Genomic DNA, 21,818 nt, shown 5'->3' with positions numbered 1-21,818 from the left:
TTGTTCATTTTTGCTTTGGTTTCCTTTGCTTGTGGGATATTACTTAAGAAATCTTTGCTTAGACCAATGTTCTGGATAATTTCCCCCATGTTTTCTTTTAGTAGTTTCATAGTTTGAGGTCTTAATTTAGGTCTTTAATCCATTTTAATTTGATTCTTGTATATGGTGAGAGATATGGGTCTAGTTTCATTCTTTTGTCTATGGATATCCAGTTCTCCCAGTACCATTTATTGAAGAAACTGGCATTTCCTCAGTGTACGTTCCTTGCATCTTTGTCAAAAATATGTTCACTCTAGATATATGGATTTATTTCTGGGTTCTCTATTCTGTTTTTATGCCAGTATGCTTTTCTTTTTCTTTTTTTCTTTTTTTTTTTTTTTTTTTAATTCAGGATGGGTTTGGCTATCCTAGATCTTTTATGGTTCTATATAAATTTTAGGATTTTTTTTTTCTATTTTTGAGAAGAATGTCATTGATATTTTGATAAGGATTGCATTGAATTTGTAGATTAATTTGGATATTCTGGATATTTTGACAATGTTGATTCTTCCAATCCATGAACATGGAATATCTTTCTATTTTTTGGTGTTCTCTTCAGTTCATTGCATCAGTGTTTTATAGTTTTCATTGTAGAGATCTTTCACTTCTGGGGTTAATTCCTAGGTATTTTATTTTATTTGTAGCTATTGTAAATGGGACGACTTTCTTGATTTTTTTTCATATTGTTCACTGTTAGCATATAGAAATGCTATTGATTTTTGTATCCTGCAATTTTTCTGAGTTTTACTGAATTTACTATTTATCAGTTTGGATAGTTTTTTTGGCGGAGTCTTTAGGTTTTTCCAAATATAAGATCATATCATCTGCAAACAGAGTTAATTTGACTTCTTCCTTTCCAGTTTGGATGCCCTTTATTTCTTTTTGTTGTCTGATTGCTCTGGCCAGGAATTCCAGTACTATGTTGAATAACAGTGGTGAACGTGGGCATCCTTGTTGTGTTCTAGATCTTAGAGGAAAGGCTTTCAGTTTTTCCTCATTCCATAGGATACTAGCTGTGGATCTGTCATATATAGCTTTTATTGTATTTAGATATCTTCCTTCTATACCTGGTTTTTTGAGGATTTTTATCATCAGGAGATGTTAAATGTCATCAAATGCTTTTACAATATCAACGGAAGGCTTTTGTCTTTCAGTCTGTTGGTATGATCTATCACATTGATTGATTTGCACATGTTGAACTATCTTTACATACCTGGGGTAAATACCAGTGAGTCATGACAAATGATCTTTTTAATGTGTTGTTTAATTCAGTTTGCTGGTACTTTGTTGAGGATTTTTGCATCAATGTTCATCAGGGATATTGGCCTATAGTTTTCTGTTTTCTTCATATGTCTTGTCTGGTTTTATTTTATTTTATTATTATTATACTTTAAGTTTTAGGGTACATGTGCACTGTTTTTTTTTTTTTAATCAGGGTAATACTGGTCTTGTAGAATGAGTTTGAAAGCATTTTCTCCTCTTCTATTTCTCAGAATAGTTTTAGTAGGATCGGTATTAGTTCTTTTTTAAATGTTTGGTGGAACTCAGCAGTGAAGTCATCAGGTCCTGAGCTTGTCTTTGCTGGAAGACTTTTTTTTAATTAAAAAAAAAAATTTTTTTTTTTTTGAGATGTAATCTTACTCTGTCGCCCAGGCTGGAATGCAGTGACGCTATCTCTGCTCACTGCAACCTCCGCCTCCCGGGTTCAAGCGATTCTCCTGCCTCAGCCTCCCGAGTAGCTGGGATTACAGGCGTGCGCTACCACATCTGGCTAATTTTTATATTTTTAGTAGAGACTGGGTTTCACCATGTTGGTCAGGCTAGTCTTGAACTCCTGACCTCGTGATCCACCTACCTCGGCCTCCCAAAGTGCTGGGATTACAGGCGTGAGCCACCGCGCCGAGCCGGGACACTTTTTATTATGGCTTGGATCTCATTATTTGTTATTGGTCTGTTCAGGTTTTGGATTTCTTTATGGTTCAGTCTCCATTGGTTGTATGTGTTTAATCATTTGTTCATTTCTTCCAGATTTTCCAACTTACTGGCATAGAGTTGCTCATAGTGGCCTCTAATGATCCTTTGAGTTCTGTTATCAGTTGTCATATCTTTTTTTTTTCATTTCTGATTATATTTATTTGAGTCTTCCCTCTTTTTTTCATTAGTCTGGCTAAAAGTTCGTTGATTTTGTTTATCTTTTCAAAACACCAACTTTGTGTTTCGTTGATCTTTTATATTTTTTTGTTTCAGTTTCATTTATTTCTACTGTGATCTTTATGAATTTCTAATGTGAATTTTGTGTTTGGTTTGCTCATGCTTATCTGATTCTTTAATATGCATTATTACGTTGTTTATTTTGTTTTTCTACTTTTTTAATGTAGGCACTTACAGGTATAAACTTTCCTCTTAGTACTGCTTTTGCTGTATTGCATAGGTTTTGGATATGTTGTGTTTCCATTGTAATTTGTTTCAAGAGTTTTAAAAAATTTCCTTTTTAATCTCTTCTTTGACCCACTGGTCATTCAGGAACATATTTCTATTTGTTGGTATAGTTTCCAAAATTCCTCTTGTTATCAATTTGTGGTTTTATTCCATTATGGTCAGAGAAGATACATATATATTTAGGATTATTGTATCTCTTGCTTAATTGATTCCTTTATTATTATATAATGACCTTCTTGTCTTTTTTTTTTAAAACTGTTTTTGATTTGAAGATGTATGTATAGCTACTCTTGCTTGCTTTTGGTAGTGTAGAATACCTTTTCCCACTCTTTTATTTTTAGCCTACGTGTGTCTTTTAGGGCTAGATATGTTTCTCATAGGCAGGATATAGTTGGATTATGTTGTTGTTGTTTTTTTAAAATCTTCTGCTAATATGTATCTTTTAAGTGAATAATTCAATTCATTTACATTACATTCACAGTTAATAATGATATGTGAAGCTTTGTTCCTGTCATTTTTAAGTTGTGTAAATTATTTGTTTCTTTCTTTTTCTCTGTCTTTTTATCTTTATGTTTTGATGAAATTCTTTCATGTTGGCATTTGATTATTTTGTCCTCTCCCTTTGTGATTGTTTTATAAGAACTGTGAGTTTAATATTTTTATGTGTTTTTGTGATACTGTATATCCAGCTTTAATTTCTATGTTGAAGACCCCTTTGAACATTTACTGTAGGAATGGCCTAGTGGTGACACATTCCCTCAGCATTTGCTTGTCCTGGAAATACTTTATTTCTCCTTCATTTATGAATCTTATTCTGTCAGGATATAAAATTCGTGGCTGACAGTTTTTTTGTTGTTGGTGTTTGGTTTTTTCCTTAGCATTTCGAAAATGACATCCTATTCTCTTTTTTATTTGTTGTTGTTTTTTTTTAATTTCCACTGAAAGGTCTGCTTTTATTCTGATAGGATTGTCTTTATAGGTGACTAGATACTTTTCTCTTATTAATTGTAAAATTCTTTCCTTCACATTGACTTCAGACATTCTGATTATATGCTGTGGTGAGGGCATTGCAAAAGTGACTTTTTCCTTGCAGTGACTTCACCTATTTAATGTTTGCATTTTTGAAAATAGTAATGCTTGTTGTAAAACATACAAACAATGGAGAAGTATCAGAGTTCCTTCCTATTGTAGGTATAACCACTGTCAACAGTATCTTCTAGACTTTTTAATGTATTTATAAACACACACACATACATACACAGTTTGTATGACTTTGGTCTGTTCCAAAATCAAGATAGTACTGTATACATTGTTATTTTGCTCATCTATTTCTTTCAGCAATATATTATGAATATGTTGCCAAGTGAATAAATATACATCCACTTCATTATTTTTAATGTGTACGGTTTTAATTTATATGTTCTTTATACTTTCACCTGGTGAATGGAAAACAAAAAGTAGCATAATTAGTTGAGTAGGTCTCACAGTTATGCTTGCATAAAGCCAAAGAAGAAATTATTCAGAAAATTTACCAGGAAGAGATTTAACATTCTCTTGTAAAGATCACTCGGGTTAACCCTTAACTCATTTCATTTGAATTTATAGTTGGCAGTCTTCCTGTGTCCAACACATTCTCTGGAATTAGTACTCTTCCTGGCCCCTATGCTCAAAATAATTCCCAAGTAATTCATAAGGGGATAAACTGACATCTTTTCAAGGGGCAGTTGTGACTCTTAACAAGGCAATGGGGAGACATTTAATCCAGGGTAACTGGGTTTCTAGGACTAATTTGGTCTGGTGACGTTTTAGGGTTTGGTTCATTCTTTCTACTCTTCCTGAAGAGGATGGATGCCAAGGGATGTGGTATTCCCATTTTATGTCTAGCACCTGTGCTAACTCTCTAATGACATGTGCCATGAAATGGGTTCCTTGTCTGAATCAATGTTTTCTATTAGTCTAAACCTGGGTATGATGTTTTCAATTAATGCCTTTATAACTGCATTACTAGCAGTTGCGCTTGAGAAGGAGATAGTCTCTACACAGTGAGTAAAGTGATTTACTATTATCAATAAATACTTCAGGCAACCGACTGGGGGCATTTTAGTGTAGTTAATTTGAACACTTTGGAATGGTCTTAGCCCTGGATCTCTTCCCCTGAGGAGTGATTTTCTTAGAGCTTGCTTATTAGGTTTTTTTATATATTAAGCAACTGTCTGTGACCTGTTTGGCTAGGGTATGAATTCTGATACACTCATAAACTCTGAAAACCACATCGCACATAGCTTGGGGTCTCCAGTGGGCTCCTTGATGTACTTGAGAGAAGACCTCCCTCATGAGAGGTTTGGATAACATCTCTCTTTGATCCGGTAATATCCATTTTCCTTCTGTGTTTTCTTTAGCTCCTATTTTTATTAATTTTTCTTTTTCAGTGGAAGAGAAAATGGGGACTGTGGTAGGAGAGGGAAGGCAAGGAATTAAGTGAAAGACAGGTGTTTCAGAAGAAATGGCAACTTGTTTGGCTATTTGATCTGCAAGGTTATTTCCTTGACTTGGGAAGGAAAAGTCATTTTGATGCCCTGGGACATGTACAATAGCTATCTCTTCTGGCAACTGGAGATTGTTTAAGACATGGACAATTAGTTCTTTTTGGACCAAGTCTTGGCCTTTACTATTAAGACCATTCTCAGTCCAATTTTTTTTTTAATGTATGAGCCACTCCAAAGGCGTACTTAGAATCAGTATAGATAGTTCCTTCTTGGTTCTGTAAATGTTTCAAAGCTTGGCTGAGTGCCAATAGTTTACAAGTTTGGGCAGACCAATTATTGGGCAATCTTCCTGACTCTACTTCCTCAAGAGTTTTTCCATCAATTACTGAATACCCATTATGTCTTTTCTCTTCAATTACCCGGGAGGACCCATCTATAAATAAGTGTCGCCCTGTCTTGAAGGGAGTTTCTCTTAAGTCTGGCTGGACCTTTGTATGGTAATCAATTAGATCTAAACATGTGTGCTCCCTTTTTAGGTTTAGATCCCCTGTTAAGAAACCAGCTAGGTTGAGTGAATTATCAGTAGTTAATGTTAAATCATCTTTTTTTTAACAGAATGGTCTTATACTTTAAAATTCTTGAGTCAGTGATTCACCTCTCTATTTCTTGGTTTAAGATAGTTCTAACTTGGTGTTGTGCTTACTGTCAGTTTTCCTCCGAAGGTTAACTTTTTACTTTCTTCAACCAATACTGCTGTAGCTGCAATGGACTGGATGCATTGAGGCCATCCACAGGTGACTGGGTCTATAACTTTTGACAGAAAGGCCACGGGCTGCCGGTTACCTCCATGCTCTTGGGTAAGCACTTCTAAAGCTACCCCATTATTCACATTAACAAAAAGGTGAAATGGCTTTTCTAGGGAAGGTAGGGCTAGAACAGGGGCAGTTATGAGCATCTCTTTCAGCTCTTTAATCTGATGGATTTTATTGGAAGTCCACAAGAGATGGTCAGGCTTCCACTGGGTAAGTTTTTCATACAAAAATTTACTTTTTAGTGAGTATAAGTCAATCCATACACGGCAATATCCAATTAATCCTAAAAGTTTTTTTGGTTCTTGCTCAGTTTGAGGCAGGGGTAAGGACACAATTCACTCAATCCATTTGGGCCCTATTCTTTGCTTACCTGCACTTATTAGGTGGCTTAAATATTTAACTTCGGGCTCTGTATATTGAAGCTTTCCTTTTGAGACCCATAACCCCTCAAACTGTTGGTGGTTAAGAATATGTATAGAGAAGTCACCCACTTTTTTTATATCTTCACCAGATATGAGAATATCATCCACATGCTGAAGCAGGCATATTTGCTTTGGGACAACAACTTTTTCTGATACTTGTTCTAGAATTTGACCAAAGAGGTTAGGGGAGTCTGTAAACCCTTGGGGTAAGACTGTCCATCAATATTGTTGTTTTCGCTCTGAATGGGGATCTTCTCACTCAAAGGCAAATATGTCTCGGCTATCCTCAGCCAAGGGGCATGCCCAGAAAGCATCCTTCAAATCTATTACTGTGAACCACTGATGATCATAAGGAATTTGGCTGAAAGTGGTGTAAGGGTTGGGGACAACAGGTTGAGTGGTCTGGACTATCTGGTTAATAGCTCTGAGGTCTTGTGCTAATCAGTATGACCCATCTGATTTCTTGACAGGCAGGATTGGGGTATTATAGAGAGACATACAGGTTTTAAGGAGTCCATCTTTAATGAGACTCTCAATTACAGGCTTTAACTCTATCCTGCCTTCGAAGGGAATGGGGTATTGCTTTCTCCTTACTATGTCCCCAGGAGTTTTTAGTTTGATGTGTATTGGGGGAACTTGAAGTTTTTCTCGATTCCCTTCTCTTGACCAGACATCAGGATGAATGTATTTTTCATCTACAGTGGTGAGTAGATTTAATGAGGTGAGGAATCCCTTAGGGCCAGCTTGAAGGCCTATGCCTAATTTTAGCGTTAAGACTTTTTCTGATAGATTAGTTCCCACCTCAGGGATCAACAAAAATTGAATATGAGTTAATAGATCTTGATGTTTGACTTTTGTATTTTCTAAGATTTTTGCCTTAAATCCTTCTCCTTCTCCTTTTACCCCAGTTTTTCTGAAGAGCCAGCAAGATTAGATGGAGTGAGACAAACAGAGGAGTGAGACACTCCTGAATCAATTAAAAAGGTGATAAGTTCACATATAGGTTCCACCTCTAAATTTATCAAGAGCTCCTGGTGGGACTCAAATTAAAAGAGACAGAGCCCCTGACTCTCCTATTCTTCCTTGAAAGTCATGAGTGGAAGGACTTCTTTTTCCCTTTTTAATTTGGGACATTGTCTCTTGAAGTGGCCTGTTCCACATTTGTAACATATCTTGTCCTTCCTCCCTTGCAATTCTGGGATTCTTTGACTTTGCTCCTCCACACTCTTTAGAGGGCCTAGGAAATGAAGGCCCAGGTCCTCTAATTGGAAGCTTGGTTCCTTTGAACGGGGGTTTGGATCCTTTATAGTTCTTGGCTCCCTGGAAGCCTTGTTGAGAAGCATATGGGTTTGGAGCCACCTGTTAAAAGGTGGATAGCACGAGTTTTGCTCTTTGTTTTTGCTTTTCTTCGTCTCTCCTTACATACACTTTTTGAGCTTTCCTAAAAAGTTTACTTAGCGGTCGGTCTTCCCAATTTTCTAATTTTTGTAACTTTTTTGAAATATCTGGTCAATTCTTAGTGACAAAATGGAGCTTAAACATTCCCGGCCCAAGGGGGTCTTCCAAATTTAGGCCTACATACTGTTTCATTTGCTCCTTTAGCCTAAGAATTTTATAGGCCCCTCATCTTTTTTTGTTGTTGTATATCAAATGCTTTAGAGAGGTTTTGAGTTTGGGGTATTGATTCCTTAATTCCTTTTATTATCATTTCCCTTAGATCTTCCATGTTTTCCTGGTGAGCTGCATTATTATTGTCCCACCTGAGGTCTTAAGTGGGAAATTTTTGGTCCGCGGTAGGGACATTCTGACCAGGAGAGTATTCACATTTCCAAATTGCCATAGCAGCCTTACAGTTATGCTTTTTTTCTCCTCCAAAAAGAGGATGCCTGAGATGGACATTAACTCGACCCAGGTATATAACTGAGGTCCTAAGAATTGATCAACTTGATCAGCCACCCCATAAGGGTCATCCAACAGGAGCTTAAGCTCTTTTTTCAAACTTCACACGTCTGAACTGGTCAAGGGAATATTTACAAAGCCAATGGCTCCCCCTCCTTGTGGCACCTCTTTTAAGGGGAAGAGAGTCGGGGCTGACTCCTTAGGTGTGGAGGGAAATGGGAAATTTTGGATATCCTTTTTACATTGTTCTATCTCACATTGAAGTCCTTTCAGGGAGGGGTACTTAATAGGCTGGGAGGGCACAGGCTCATGGGATGATAATTCCCAAAGTCAGGGTTATAAGGAGGAGGAATAATGTGAGCAGGGAAAGGATCTGGAATGAGACCTGAGGCGGCAGCAGCTGCCTGAGAGGGAGGGTCAGGGGCACTGAGCAGAGGAAGATGATCCAGAGGATCCCATGCGTTGGTGGGTATGGGTTGTTTAGGAACAGGGACTCTTTCTCTGTTAGAGGAGTTGGTTTCTGGCTTGTTCCCTGTGGTTTTTAAAGGGTAAAGGAGGACAGGTTCTTGCCTCCAACAAAGAGCATAGTCTGTTTCCTTTTGGGAGACAGGGCTTTTGTCATTAACATGTTCAATTAAGAGCTGACAAATCCACTCTTCATTGGAAGCAAATTTTGGCCGGAAAACTGAGGGTTTGAGGATGGGCCTTCAGTCCAAATAAAACAACAATATTTTATCATTTGCTGTTTTCTTTTATGTTTAGTTCTTTCATTATCTTTCCAATATTTTAACATAAGTCCCAAGGGACTATCAGGAGGAATTTCATCACGCGCTTGGCTCTTTATTTTTCCTGTCTTACGTGAAACATTTCCCGTCTTGGAGGTTTGGGATGGTGTCTAACTGAAATAGGCCTTTCCCTGGAGCTTCTCAACCTCTCCTACTAGAGATTTCTCGCCCTCCCTCCTTTCAGAAGCTCACTGAGGTTCTGAGGCTCAATCCCTCATATTAGAGATTTCTTGCCTATCGATTTCCATAGGGATTGTTAAAGCTCAGTCCCTCGTATTAGAGATTTCTTGCCTGTCCTTTAGCCCCACCTGTTGGAGGCTCCTTGCACCCTTCTTTCGCTTTTTCCACTCTGGCTGCTTCCCTTGTGGGAAATGGCAGGATCTGCCACATGAGGTGACCATGGGACCGCGCAGTTAGGACCCAGTCAATCCACACAGCAGTAGTGTTAACATCATCTACACACACTTTTATCCTCCAAGATACCCTGACCACCTAGGAAATACTTTGTTGCTCTTGTACCGTTTTTCACCTTGGTCTGTACACAGAGTTACTTGGTCGCCACAGTGTTGTAAGCCTCTCCTTTCCCTGTTGCTGAGAGCTTGGATTTGTTTGTCACAATGGGTGGGTCTCAGTCTCCCGTCCCTGAGGCCACTGCAACGGGACGGTGGGCCACGTCTCCTCCTGGGTGGGGTGACTGAAGACCTCTTCTTGAAGGAGAATGGGAATCCTGGACAAGCCCCCAGAATTGTTAGAAATAAAGCTTGGAGTCGTAAAGAAAGATGAGTACTCAAACAAAGGATTTCTCAGCAAAGCAAATTTACTTTTGCGCAGTAGGGTGCTTCTCACAGGGCTGCTTGTCACGAGAGCACACTGAAGAAAGTAGAGTAGAAGCTTTTATTCCTAATGCGACTCCTGCCCTTGTGCCCTTTTCCCATTGGCTGGGGTCGGACTGCACAATCTAAACTAGACCCAATTGGCTAAACATTTAAGCTTTCTTAGATAAGGTGGGCGCATCATGGGAGAGAGGGGAGAGGAGGAAGGGGTCATCTACAGAGGACTAGAGAGCCAGTCTTTTCCTAAATAAGGAAAGGAATGTGAGCTGGGGCTGTGGCATGCCTGGGCATGTAGTAAAATCAGAAAGAAGAAAAAAGGAGAAGAAAGGCAAGGGGGAATTACAGAATAAGTAGCTGAGCAGGCTGTTTGAAGAGAAAAACCTTGCCATATCTCACATCTTTTATATCTTCTTATGCCTGTATGTATTATATGAAATGACATAAAGGGAGTCTTTTGGACTTTCCTGAGGTCATATAGTGTTATGTTGGATTTTGCATACCTGAAGTAGAGAATCATGTTGAGTAATAATATGAATGCTTGTTTAACAATGTAAGCCCTTTAGTACTTACTTGGTCATCTTAGGATGGATTTATATCCATTTGTTTTTACAAGATTAAAGTTTTTTTATTTTTTCCTGATTTTTAAAGGTAATATATACTCCTTGCAATAAGGCTGAAAATACCAAATTCTATAAAGGAGAAAATAAAAATCAACTATAATATCGTTATCGATCATCATTACTATTTTTTCATATAGTTTTTAACATTTTTATTTTTGTCTTTATTGTTTGTTTTTTTAAAAGGCGGTCTCTTTATGTTCTCCAGGCTGGCCTCGAACTCCTGGGTTTTAAACAATCCTCTCATCTCAGATTGCCAAGTAGCTGGGACTGTTGGTGCCTGCCACCATGCCCAAACTTCCAGCTTTTTTTTGTTTTAAAAAAGTAGAGTTATGAACCGGGCACAGTGATTCTCACCTGTAATCCCAGCTACTTGGATAGCTGAGGCAGAAGGATCTCTTTAGGCTGGTAGTTGAAGACCAGCCTGAGTAACATAGTGAGCCCTTGTCTCTAAAACAAACAAAAACGGAATTATAAATACTATCTTGTAAACTGCCTTTTAATTTTTATTTTATTTACTTATTTTGAGACTGAGTCTCACTCTGTCGCCCAAGCTAGAGTGCAGTGGCATGATCTCGGCTCACTGCAGCCTTGACCTCCCCGATTCAAGCGATTCTCATGGCTCAGCCTCTCAAGTAGCTGGGATTACAGACGAGTGCTACCACACCTGGATAACTTTTGTATTTTTAGTAGCGATGGGGTTTTGCCATGTTGTCCAGGCTGGTTTTGAACTCCTGACCTCACATTATCCACCTGCCTTGGCCTCACAAAGTGCTGGGATTACAGGCGTGAGCCACCGCACCCAACTTAAACTGCCGTTTTTATATACTGCAGCTTATTTAACCATTTTCTACTGTGGACATTTAACTCCTTTCCAGTTTTGAGGTATTATAAATAATGTCTACATATAGAATTTAAAATTTTCCTGAAATGTATTTTTAAATAGTCATAGAACATTAAATGTTAAAGAAATATGTTAATAAATTGAACAACAGTATTTAATAATTCAGACATTTAAAAAATAAGGACATTTTTACAAATCAAGTAGAATTTTGTTTTTTTAAAAAATTGTCTTTGCAGTTTTACAATAGCAGATGTACAGTGTTTTTTCCGGTTTACTAAAAATGAAATCTTGTTTGTCATTTAGTTGCCACCTGGGACAGCAAGACCAGGTTCTCGTGGTTGTCCCATAGGGACTGGTGGAGTTCTGTCTTCTCAAATCAAAGTTGCCCATCGCCCTGTAACACAACAAGGTTTGACTGGAATGAAAACTGGGACGAAAGGTACCTATTTTAAGATAAGTATCACACTTGGGCCTGTGTTTTGTAAGAAATAAATAATTGTGAACAATTAAAAAAAGTAAAAGTTGAGTATATTTTGAACAGTAAATATTACAGTACCATTTTATTAAATCAGGATTATAGCATGTAAGAATTATTACATGTAATTATGGCATGTAATCAGAATTATGGCATCTAATCATTATTCTTTGATTCACAAAATTATTGTGATGGTTAAACAACAGAGTGAATATGACAATACAGTTTGAATTAGAAAGCTATATACAGATGTGAGCTATTTCAGTCTTCATTTTTCTGACATGAGCTGTAGTACAACTTGAAGAACTTTGAAATAATCTTGGAGAAAAGTTCAAGATTGAAAATTAGATTTTTGGTACTATATACAAATACTCTGAAATAGTTTGGATAGTTTCTATATTAAAATGACACTTAAAATACTTGTGTATTTATGAGAAGTGAGTCAAGAAATGTTTCTTTTTTTCTGATAATTAGCATCTGTTCTAATACTTATGTAAGGAAATGAGGCTAACACATAGATTTATATTAAATCTGTCATTATGCTTCTGCATATGTATTTAGAGAAGCATAAGAATACACTATATATTAAGAGTTTAAAATTTAGATCTGTGGTATATATAAACCAAAGTATGGTAAACTCCTTTTTTTTTTCTTTTTATCATAGGCAGTGGTCAGTAGCCTGTGGTGAACTGTTTCAGAGATTTTTGTTTTCTGTATTTTTGACAGATGATCTATCAGGAATGAAGATACACTGCTAGTACAAAATTAATTATGTCATACACGCTACTTTCTGTAATACAGTTTATCATCCCTTTCAAGATACTTAAATTTTTTCATCTACATTCTAATAACATCTAAATCACTAAATATTAAAAATGAATTGATTATTTAGAAATGTTTGCTTAATGATTATCAGTACCATGAAAAAATATTTCAAAATTACATAGTCATTTAACTAGCCTTTTGAAAGTGGATGCACAGAAATATTTATATGTTTAATATTATTTTAAAACATCAAGGGTAAAAACATTAAAATTCTATAGTAAATTTATCAAAGGTTTATTTCTGTATTAATTTATCCTTCAAAACAGAACCAATATAATTTAAGATTGTTAGTCTCTACAAGTATACTTCAAAGCCTTTTAAGAAAGAATTCGGAACATGACCACTACACACAACTGTCTACTGTGACTTTCATTCTTACCTTCTCTAGTGCCCCATTTCCCAGTATAATAAGATATTACCTCTACTTCTCAGCATAGACCTTGTAGTTAATACACCTAGTTTTACCTCTTATACTTTGCAGGACACTTCATCTCTTACAAGGTTTGAGACATTTAACCTAGGAACACTTTCTTTTCTTTTTTTTTTTTTTTTTTTTGAGATGGGGTCTTTCTCTGTCGCCCAGGCTGGAGTGCAGTGGCGCGATCTTGGCTCACTGCAACCTCCGCCTCCCGGGTTCAAGCAATTCTCCTGCCTCAGCCTCCTGAGTAGCTGAGATTACAGGCACACGCCACAATGCCCAGCTAATTTTTTTGTATTTTTAGTAGAGATGGGGCTTTACCATATTGGCCAGGCTGGTCTTGAACTTCTGACCTCAAGTGATCCTCCCACCTCAGCCACCCAAAGTGCTGGGATTACAGGTGTGAGCCACCGTGCCCGGCCAGGAATAATTCCTTAGTTCTACTGAAATGTAAGACCATTTCTTAAAAGTCTCTGAGACAAATGATAAAAAATCATAGTCACTTTCTCACATTGAGGAATGTCTACAGTGTCCAGTATGACAGCCAGTAGTCAGAAATTTAAATTAGTTCCCCAGTAGCACCAGCCAAATTTTAAGTGCTCTGTAGTCCCTCTGTCCACTTTACTGGACAGTGTTAATTTAGAATATTTCTGTCACTGCAGAAAGTTACTTCGGACAGCTCTGTTCCAGATTCCCTTAGACTCAATTTTCATTCCATCGTCCTGTTCTGTAGAGTCTACTGTCTTAACAGCCCCACCTCTAGTCCCATCTTCGTAGTTTTAATTGAAGCTTCCCTTATGTCATGATTCTAAGATATTAGTTCTCTTTTCAGTTTCAGTGATTTTTCTTGATTCATTGGGGCATTCATGAAGACTGTCTTGAGAATTGTGGAGTGTAATTCTGATTGTGCTTTGGATTTGCTATTCTGGTGGCTTTTCAAACTGAACACTAACACTTAAAACATTTTTTTTAGGTCCCCAGAGGCAAATTTTAGACAAATCTTACTATCTTGGGCTTCTTAGGTATGTTAAACATGTCTTTTCATCCGTATGTTTTACTCGAAATATTGTGTACCTTCTGTCAAAATAGAGTATATAACTTTAATATGAAGTTTTAGCTATGGCACTTATTAGGATAATTAGGTGTCTATTGATTTCTAAAAATTATTTTGTATTCTAACAATTTCTGGTTAATTTGGCTATGCTGTAAAATAAATGTGATAGTATAATTAGCCTGAGATTTATAATTTTATGAATTTGCATGTACATGAGCTATATTTTCTCTCAGTTTGTTTGTGCTGCTATAATAAAATACCTGAGATTGGGTAACTTATAGGAATTTATTTCTTACTGTTCGGGAGACGCGGAAGTCAAAGATCAATGTGCCAGCAGCTTCAGTGTCTGGTGGGCACCTGTTTCTCACAGATGGTGCCATCAAGGTGTCCTCATGGCAGAAGAGTGGAAGGGGCAAAGGTGCCAAGCTAGTTTCCTTCAACTCTTTTCTAAGGCACTAATCCCATCCATGAGGGCAGAGTCATCATGTCCTGATTACTTCCTAAAGTCCCTACCTCTTAATACTGTTGCATTAGGGATTAAGTTTTGATATGAATTTCAGAGGGACTCAAACATTCAAACCATAGCATACTTATTTTATTTTATTTATATTTTAGAGACAGAGTCTCACTCTGTTGCCCAGGCTGGAGTGCAGTGGCATGATCACAGCTCACTGCAACCTTGAACTCCGGGGTTCAAGTGATCCTCCTGCCTCAGCTTCCCAAAGTGCTGGGATTATAGGCATAAGCTACTACCACACCTGGCCTCATAGCATTTTTTTTTTTTTTTTTTTTTTTTTGAGACAGAGTTTTGTTCTGTAGCTCAGGCTGGAGTGCAGTGGCATGATCTCGGTTGACTGCAACCTCTGTCTCCCAGGTTTAAGCAATTCTCCTGCCTCAGCTTCCCAAATAGCTGGGATTACAGGCGTGAGCCAGCATGCTCACCTAATTTTTTGTGTGTGTTTTTTAGTAGAGGTGGCATTTCACCATGTCAGCCAGGCTTGTCTCGAGCTCCTGACTTCAAATGGTCCGCCCATCTTGGCCTTCCAAAGTGCTGGGATTACAGGCATGAGCCACCGCGCCCAACCCCTTGTAGCATTTTAAAAGTTCACTTTTTTCATTTAATGATAAGAATAATTTTTTTTTTTGAGATGGAGTCTTACTCTATCGCCCAGGCTGGAGTGCAGTGGCGTGATCTCAGCTCACTGCAACCCTTGCCTTCCGGGTTTAAGCTATTCTCCTGCCTCAGCCTCCTGAGTAGCTGGGACTACAGGTGTGCGCCACCATGCCTGGCTAATTTTTGTATTTTTTAGTGGAGATGGGTTTTCACCATATTGGCCAGGCTGGTCTTAAACTCCTGACCTCAGGTGATGCACCTGCCTCTGCCTCCCAAAGTGCTGAAATTACAGGCATGAGCCACCGCGCCTGGCCAAGAATAATCTTTTATGTTTTTTTTCAGTAATTAATCTGAAATGTGTTGCTCATATCATTAAAATGTTACCAGCTACATCTAATAAGAAAGGGAAAATATGTATACTTATTTATGTTATATTAATCAGTAAGTTTTACATGAGTATGTATTTGGTCAGTTGCTACCAATGTGGCCTAATTTTAATTAATTCATAAGCTTTTTTTTTTTTTTTGGGATGGAGTTTTGCTTGTCACCCAAGCTGGAGTGCAATGATGGGATCTCTTGTCACTGCAACTTCTGCCCCCCGGATTCAAGTGATTCTCTTGCCTCAGCCTCGTGCCTGTAATCTGCGAGTAGCTGGGATTACAGGTGCCTGCCACCACACTTGGCTAATTTTTGTATTATTATTATTATTTTTTGAGACAGAGTTTTGTTCTTGTTGCCCAGGTTGGAGTGCAATGGCCTGATCTCTGGCACTGCAACCTCCGCCTCCCGGGTTCAAGTGATTCTCCTGCCTCAGCCTCCCAAGTAGCTGGGATTACAGGTGTGCGCCACCATACCCAGCTAATTTTGTATTTTTAGTTCAGACGGGGTTTCTCCATGTTGGTCAGGCTGGTCTCGAACTCCCAACCTCAGGTGATCTGCCCACCTTGGCCTCCTAGAGTGCTGGGATTACAGGTGAGCCACTGCGCCTGGCCTAATTTTTGTATTTTTAGTAGAGATGGGGGTTTCACCATTTTGGCCAGGCTAGTCTTGAACTCCTGACCTCAGGTAATGCACCTGCCTATGCCTTTCAAAGTGCTGGGATTACAGGCGTGAGCTGCCGCACTCAGCCTCATAAACTTTTGTTATATGTCTCTGGGGATGCATCTCTAAATCAATGACTTTTTCTTATTCTTACCATTTTTCCACTTACTTGTTCTACTGTCCTATCTCCATCTTCCCATTTTACCTTATTTTCTTTTTGGCACATTATTTATATCTTCCTTCTCTTTTATTTCTCTTTTGTTTAATCCACCCTCTCATCATGCCCTAAAAGCCCTGTTTTCTTTTATTTCTCAGTTACCTGGATCCTATTGTCTCAAACTCCTAGAAGGCAATAAAGAAAAGTATGGTTTCCCCCTATCTGTTCTCAAAGCTAAGAGTAGTAAGAAAGATAGTAAGGCCATCAGTTGTTTAGTATCTCTGACATTCAGCCACTTTTTAATCAAAAGAAGGAAAGGAAATATACTTATTCCTAATGATTGCATTGCCTTTCTCCCCCAGGATTTGTGCTTCCACATCAAAGAATAGTTCTAGCTATTTGTGTAATTGTCTGGCTCCAGAGCAGTGGTTCTCAACTGGTGGTGATTTTGCCCCCAGGGAACATTTGGCAATTTCTGTACATGTTTTTCTGGTTGTCACAAGTGAGGTTGGAGGAAGTGCTACTGATACTCAGATCCAGGATGCTGGTAAACATCCTACAGTGTACAAGATAGTGCTCAACACTAAGTGCTAATCACTGACCCAAAATGTCATTAGTGCTACTGTTGAGAAACTGTGCTCTAGAGGGTAGTAGCAGCTGTGATGATGACAGTTAAGCACCTACATCTGCCTGTGGCTTGTACTAATTTGACCAGGCTTTCATTCTGGTTCTATTTCATCTTTCATAATGAATCTATGTCAGTTTCTCATCAGTTGAGTAGAATAGGATGGGATATACCTCATTCTTTTTTTTTTTTTTTTCCTGAGATGGAGTCTCCCTCTGTCTCCCAGGCTGGAGTGTGGTGGCACGATCTCGGCTCACTACAGTCTCCACCTCCCAGGTTTAAGCTATTCTCCTGCCTCAGCCTCCCTAGTAACTGGGACTACAGGCGTGTGCCTCCACGCCCAGCTAATTTTTGTATTTTGAGTAGAGATGGGGTTTCACCATATTGGCCAGGCTTGTCTTGAACTCCTGACCTCACGTGATCCGCCTGCCTCGGCTTCCCAAAGTGTTGGGATTACAGGCTTGAGCCACTGCACCCAGCCGGAATAACCTCATTCTTAATGAAATAAGCCACCTAAACTTTTTGCATTCTTTTAGTGAATTTCACAAAACTATTTATATTATTATTACTTATTAATGGAAAGTTTAAATTTTGCTTAACTAGAGTTTTCTGGATTAAAAGTATTGGTGACATTCTTATTTCTTTTCTAATAGAAGTAAAATAAGTGAACTTACAACTGAAGTTAATAAACTTCAGAAGGGAATAGAAATGTACAATCAAGAGAATTCAGTATATTTGTCATATGAAAAGAGGTGAGTAATAAGTATTCAGTATTCATTCAGTATTTTGTACTTATAATACTAAATTTGTAGCTATCCATATTGTTTGTAATGTTCATTTTCTTATGTATATTTTTATGTACATATTTGTGAATGTATTTATTTTATGCTTGCAGGGCTGAGACTTTAGCTGTTGAAATAAAAGAGCTTCAAGGACAACTAGCAGACTACAACATGGTATTTTATCTTTTCTAAGAGAATTTACTGTTAATATTTTCGTTAGTTTTTACTACTGCTTTAAAAATACATTAGTAGGCAAAGGACATGCACAGATACTTTTCAAAAGAAGATAAACATGCAGCCAACAAGCATATGAAAAGAAGCTCATCATCACTGATCATTAGGGAAATGCAAATCAAAAGAATAATGAGATACCGTCTCACACCAGTTAGAATGGCTATTACTAAGAAGTCAAAAATAACAGATGCTGGTGAAGTTGCAGAGAAAAGGGAATGCTTATACACTGTTGGTGAGAGTGTAAATTAGTTCAACCACTGTGAAAGCAGTGTGACAATTCCTCAAAAAGCTGAGACCAGAGCTACCATTCAGCCCATCAATCCCATTACTTGGATGTATACCCAAAGGAATATAAATCATTTTACCATAAAGACACATGCACATGTGTGTTCATTGGAGCACTGTTTACAGTACCAAAGACATGGAATCAACCTAAATGCCCATCAGTGGCAGATTGGGTAAAGAAAACGTGGTACATATACCGTGAAATACTATGCAGTCATAAAAAAGGAAAACATCATGTCCCTTGCAGGAACACGGATGGAGCTGGGGGTCATTATCCTTAGCAAACTAACGCAGGAAAAGAAAACCAAATACTGCATGTTCTCTCTTACCAGTGGGAGCTAAATCATAACACATAGATGGGAACAACAGATACTGGGATCTACTTGAGGTTGGAGGCTGGAAGGAGGGAAAGGATCAGAAAAAATAACTAATGGGTATTAGCTTAATTACCTAGGTTATGAAATAATCTGCACAACAAACCCCCATGACAGTTTATCTGTAAAACAAACCTGCACATGTACCCCTGAACCTAAAATACAAATTTCAAAAATTTCAAAAACAATAAAACATTTGATGAAAAAATATATTTGTTAATTTATTATTTAAAATATCAAATAATACATGAATACATACTTATTGTGAAAGATGAAACCATAAAAAATAGAACAAAGAAAGTATCCCTTTACTTTCTGCTTCATTTCCCTCCCCAGAAATAACTTGGCTTAACAGATTAATATATATTCTTCCATTGTTTTTTTAAAATACGTTTACTGACACATACACAAATGCACACATGCTTTTCTCCCTAAAATATATTAAAATAATAATTTAAATAATTTTAAAAGTAGCTAAAATTTATTGGTCCTATCAGTGATCATTGCTTTAAAAACACATTTTTTATCGAGTGTTGTCATCTTGAAAATTTTGAAATTTAATTATTTAACATACAGATTGCCACTATCTCTATGTTTTACTCGAAATATTGTGTACATTGTCAAAATAGAGTATATAACATGATATAGGTTCCACCAAAGATGCTTCTACCTGTGGACTTTCAGAAGAAACAATCCCCCTGGCAGTATTGATAACTGCTCAGTCCTTGGGTGATATTGGCCCCATGAAAATTTCTAGTGTCAGAATTTTCTTTTTTCTAACTCTTTAGGTGCTTTAGCAGCAGTGATTTCTGGATTTAATGAAAAAGACAAATTTTTATCTCACTACCCTTATTAAGAAATAGTGTTACAAGAAATAAACATTCTATCATAATGGTTAGGATAAGTTATGATATACCTACTTGATAGTGTTACCTTGTGCTTATCAAAAATTTTGCTAATTATGGTATAACTTTTTATTTTTGTTTTTGTTGTTGTTATTGGTGGTGGTGGTGGGTTTTGTTTGGTTTTTTTTGTTTTTTTTTTTTCAAGACAGTCTTGCTCTGTTGCCCGAGCTGGAATGCAGTGGCTCAATCATGGCTCGCTGCAGCCTAGACTTTCTGAGCTCAATTGATCCTCCCACCTCAGCCTCCCAAGCAGCTGGGACTACAGGCACATGCCATCACACCAGGCTAATTTTTTGTATTTTTTTGTTGAGATGAGGTTTGGCCATGTTGCCCATACGGGTCTCAAACTCATGGGCTCAAGTGATCTGCCTACCTTGGTCTCCCAAAGTGCTGGGATTACAGGCTTGAGTCATTGTGCCTGGACTATTTTTATTTTTTAATTTTTTTAGAGATAGGGTCTTGCTCTGTTGCCCTGGCTGAAGTGCAGTAGCATGATTGTAGTTCACTGCAGCCTCAAACTCCTGGGCACAAGTGATCTTCCTGCATCAGCCTCCCAAGTAGCTGGGACTACAGGTGCATGCCACCATGCCTGGCTAATTTTTAAATTTTTTGGAGAGACGGGATCTTGCTGTGTTGCCCACAATGGTCTTAAACTCCTGGGCTTAAGTGATCCTCATGCTTCAGCTTCCCAAAGTGCTGGGATTATAAGCGTGAGCCATTGCACCCAGCCCTCTTATAATTCTTAAATTTGCTGGACTACACAATTCATCACAAACATTTTGTAGAGCCCATTATTCACTGGGATTTTCTTTAGTAAATGATGTTCTGTTTTAAATATGAGCAAAATAGTTTATTTTGTTTTTTTGTTTTTCTTGAGATGGAGTCTCGCTCTGTCATCCAGGCTGGAGTGCAGTGGTGTGATCTTGGCTCACTGTAACCTCCGCCTCCTGGGTTCAAGTGATTATCCTGCTTCAGCCTCCTGAGTAGCTGGGATTACAGGCGCGTGCCACCAGCTGGGATTACAGGCGCGCTCCTGAGTAGCTGGGATTACGGTGCCTGGCTAATTTTTGTATTTTTAGTAGAGAAGGGGTTTCACCATGTTGGCCAGGCTGATCTCGAACTCTTGACCTCGTGATCCGCCCGCCTCAGCCTCCCAAAGTGCGGGGATTACAGGCATGAGCCACCGCGCCCGGCTGAGAAAAGTAGTTTTTAAAGGTATGAAATGACATTAGATGAAAGGGAGTTTTAGTTATGCTGGAACAAATTAGGCATATTCATATAAAAATACTACCATGTAAAATATGCTATTTATAGATTTAATGAGCTAATACCTGATACAGAGCCGTTAGCTGGGTATCTGACATATAGTTAGCACTCAATAAATGTTAGGTCTTATTAGCACTTATTATTTATATCATAAATGAAAAATGTGATATACCTTATACCCAAATAGTTTGCTTTTAGTAGACCCTCTGTTCACATTCTGGCTCTATCGCTTGCTAAATTTCTTTTTCTGTAAAATGTGTACAATCATATCTACTTCATACAGTAATTGTAAAAATTGAGTTAATACATATGTAATAGTGTTTGACACTAGGTAAATATCCCATGTTGACAACTGATATCCTTGCCTAACTTTTTGAAGTAGGCTTACTACTGTTCCATCTGTGCAAGCCCTGTTGACTTTTTTCTAATTATTAGAATATAAAGAACATCTTTTTACGTTTTTACTAGTGTAAATTTGTTTTTTGTTTTTTGTTTTGAGATGGAATTTCGCTTTTGTTGCCCAGGATGGAGTGCAGTGGCACCATCTCGGCTCACTGCAACCTCCGCTTCCTGGGTTCAAGCGATTCTCCTGCCTCATCCTCTCTAGTAGCAGGGATTACAGGCATGTGCCACCACGCCATGCTAATTTTGTATTTTTAGTAGAGACGGGGTTTCTCCATGTTGGTCAGGCTGTTCTTGAACTCCTGACCTCAGGTGATCTGCCCGCGTCAGCCTCCCAAAGTGCTGGGATTACAGGCCTGAGCCACCGAGCCCGGCTTACTAGTGTAAATTTGTAAATCTACTAACACTGCTCTCTCCTTGGCGATATTGGCAGGGGAAGAGAGAGTGATAGATCTTTCCAAAACTCTTGTCTGTTCCAGACCCTTATTTATAAGCTCAGCCATCTTTTCAGAGCAGGCAAAGCTCCACAAGGTATAATATGCAGGAAGAGTAGTTTATTACTGCTCATTTATCCATGTTAAAAATGTAATTTGTTTATTGGCCAGGTGCATAATATATGCTTACTTAGGTAGCTCAATATTTGTTTTTATCTTAAAACAGAAAATATTCAAAAGTATTAATACTT

At 38.0% G+C, this 21,818-nt stretch overlaps 1 protein-coding gene across 3 annotated transcripts in view; it reads left to right on the top strand.

The window, feature by feature from the left end:
- Nucleotides 1-21,818, top strand: part of IFT74 (intraflagellar transport 74) — a 118,557-nt gene that overhangs the window by 18,818 nt on the left and 77,921 nt on the right. For all 3 annotated transcript variants that reach the window (XM_063650477.1, XM_054502251.2, XM_054502253.2), the window contains 4 exons: nt 11,480-11,615; nt 13,868-13,916; nt 17,539-17,637; nt 17,781-17,841. In XM_063650477.1, the coding sequence (XP_063506547.1) occupies nt 11,480-11,615; nt 13,868-13,916; nt 17,539-17,637; nt 17,781-17,841 (345 nt within the window). The remainder of the gene's footprint in view (nt 1-11,479; nt 11,616-13,867; nt 13,917-17,538; nt 17,638-17,780; nt 17,842-21,818) is intronic.

The sequence above is a fragment of the Pongo pygmaeus genome, chromosome 13 (assembly GCF_028885625.2).
Source record: "Pongo pygmaeus isolate AG05252 chromosome 13, NHGRI_mPonPyg2-v2.0_pri, whole genome shotgun sequence".
NCBI lineage: Eukaryota > Metazoa > Chordata > Mammalia > Primates > Hominidae > Pongo > Pongo pygmaeus.
The sequence above is the reverse complement of the archived record's forward strand: the minus strand, read 5'-3'. Positions and strand labels throughout refer to the sequence as shown.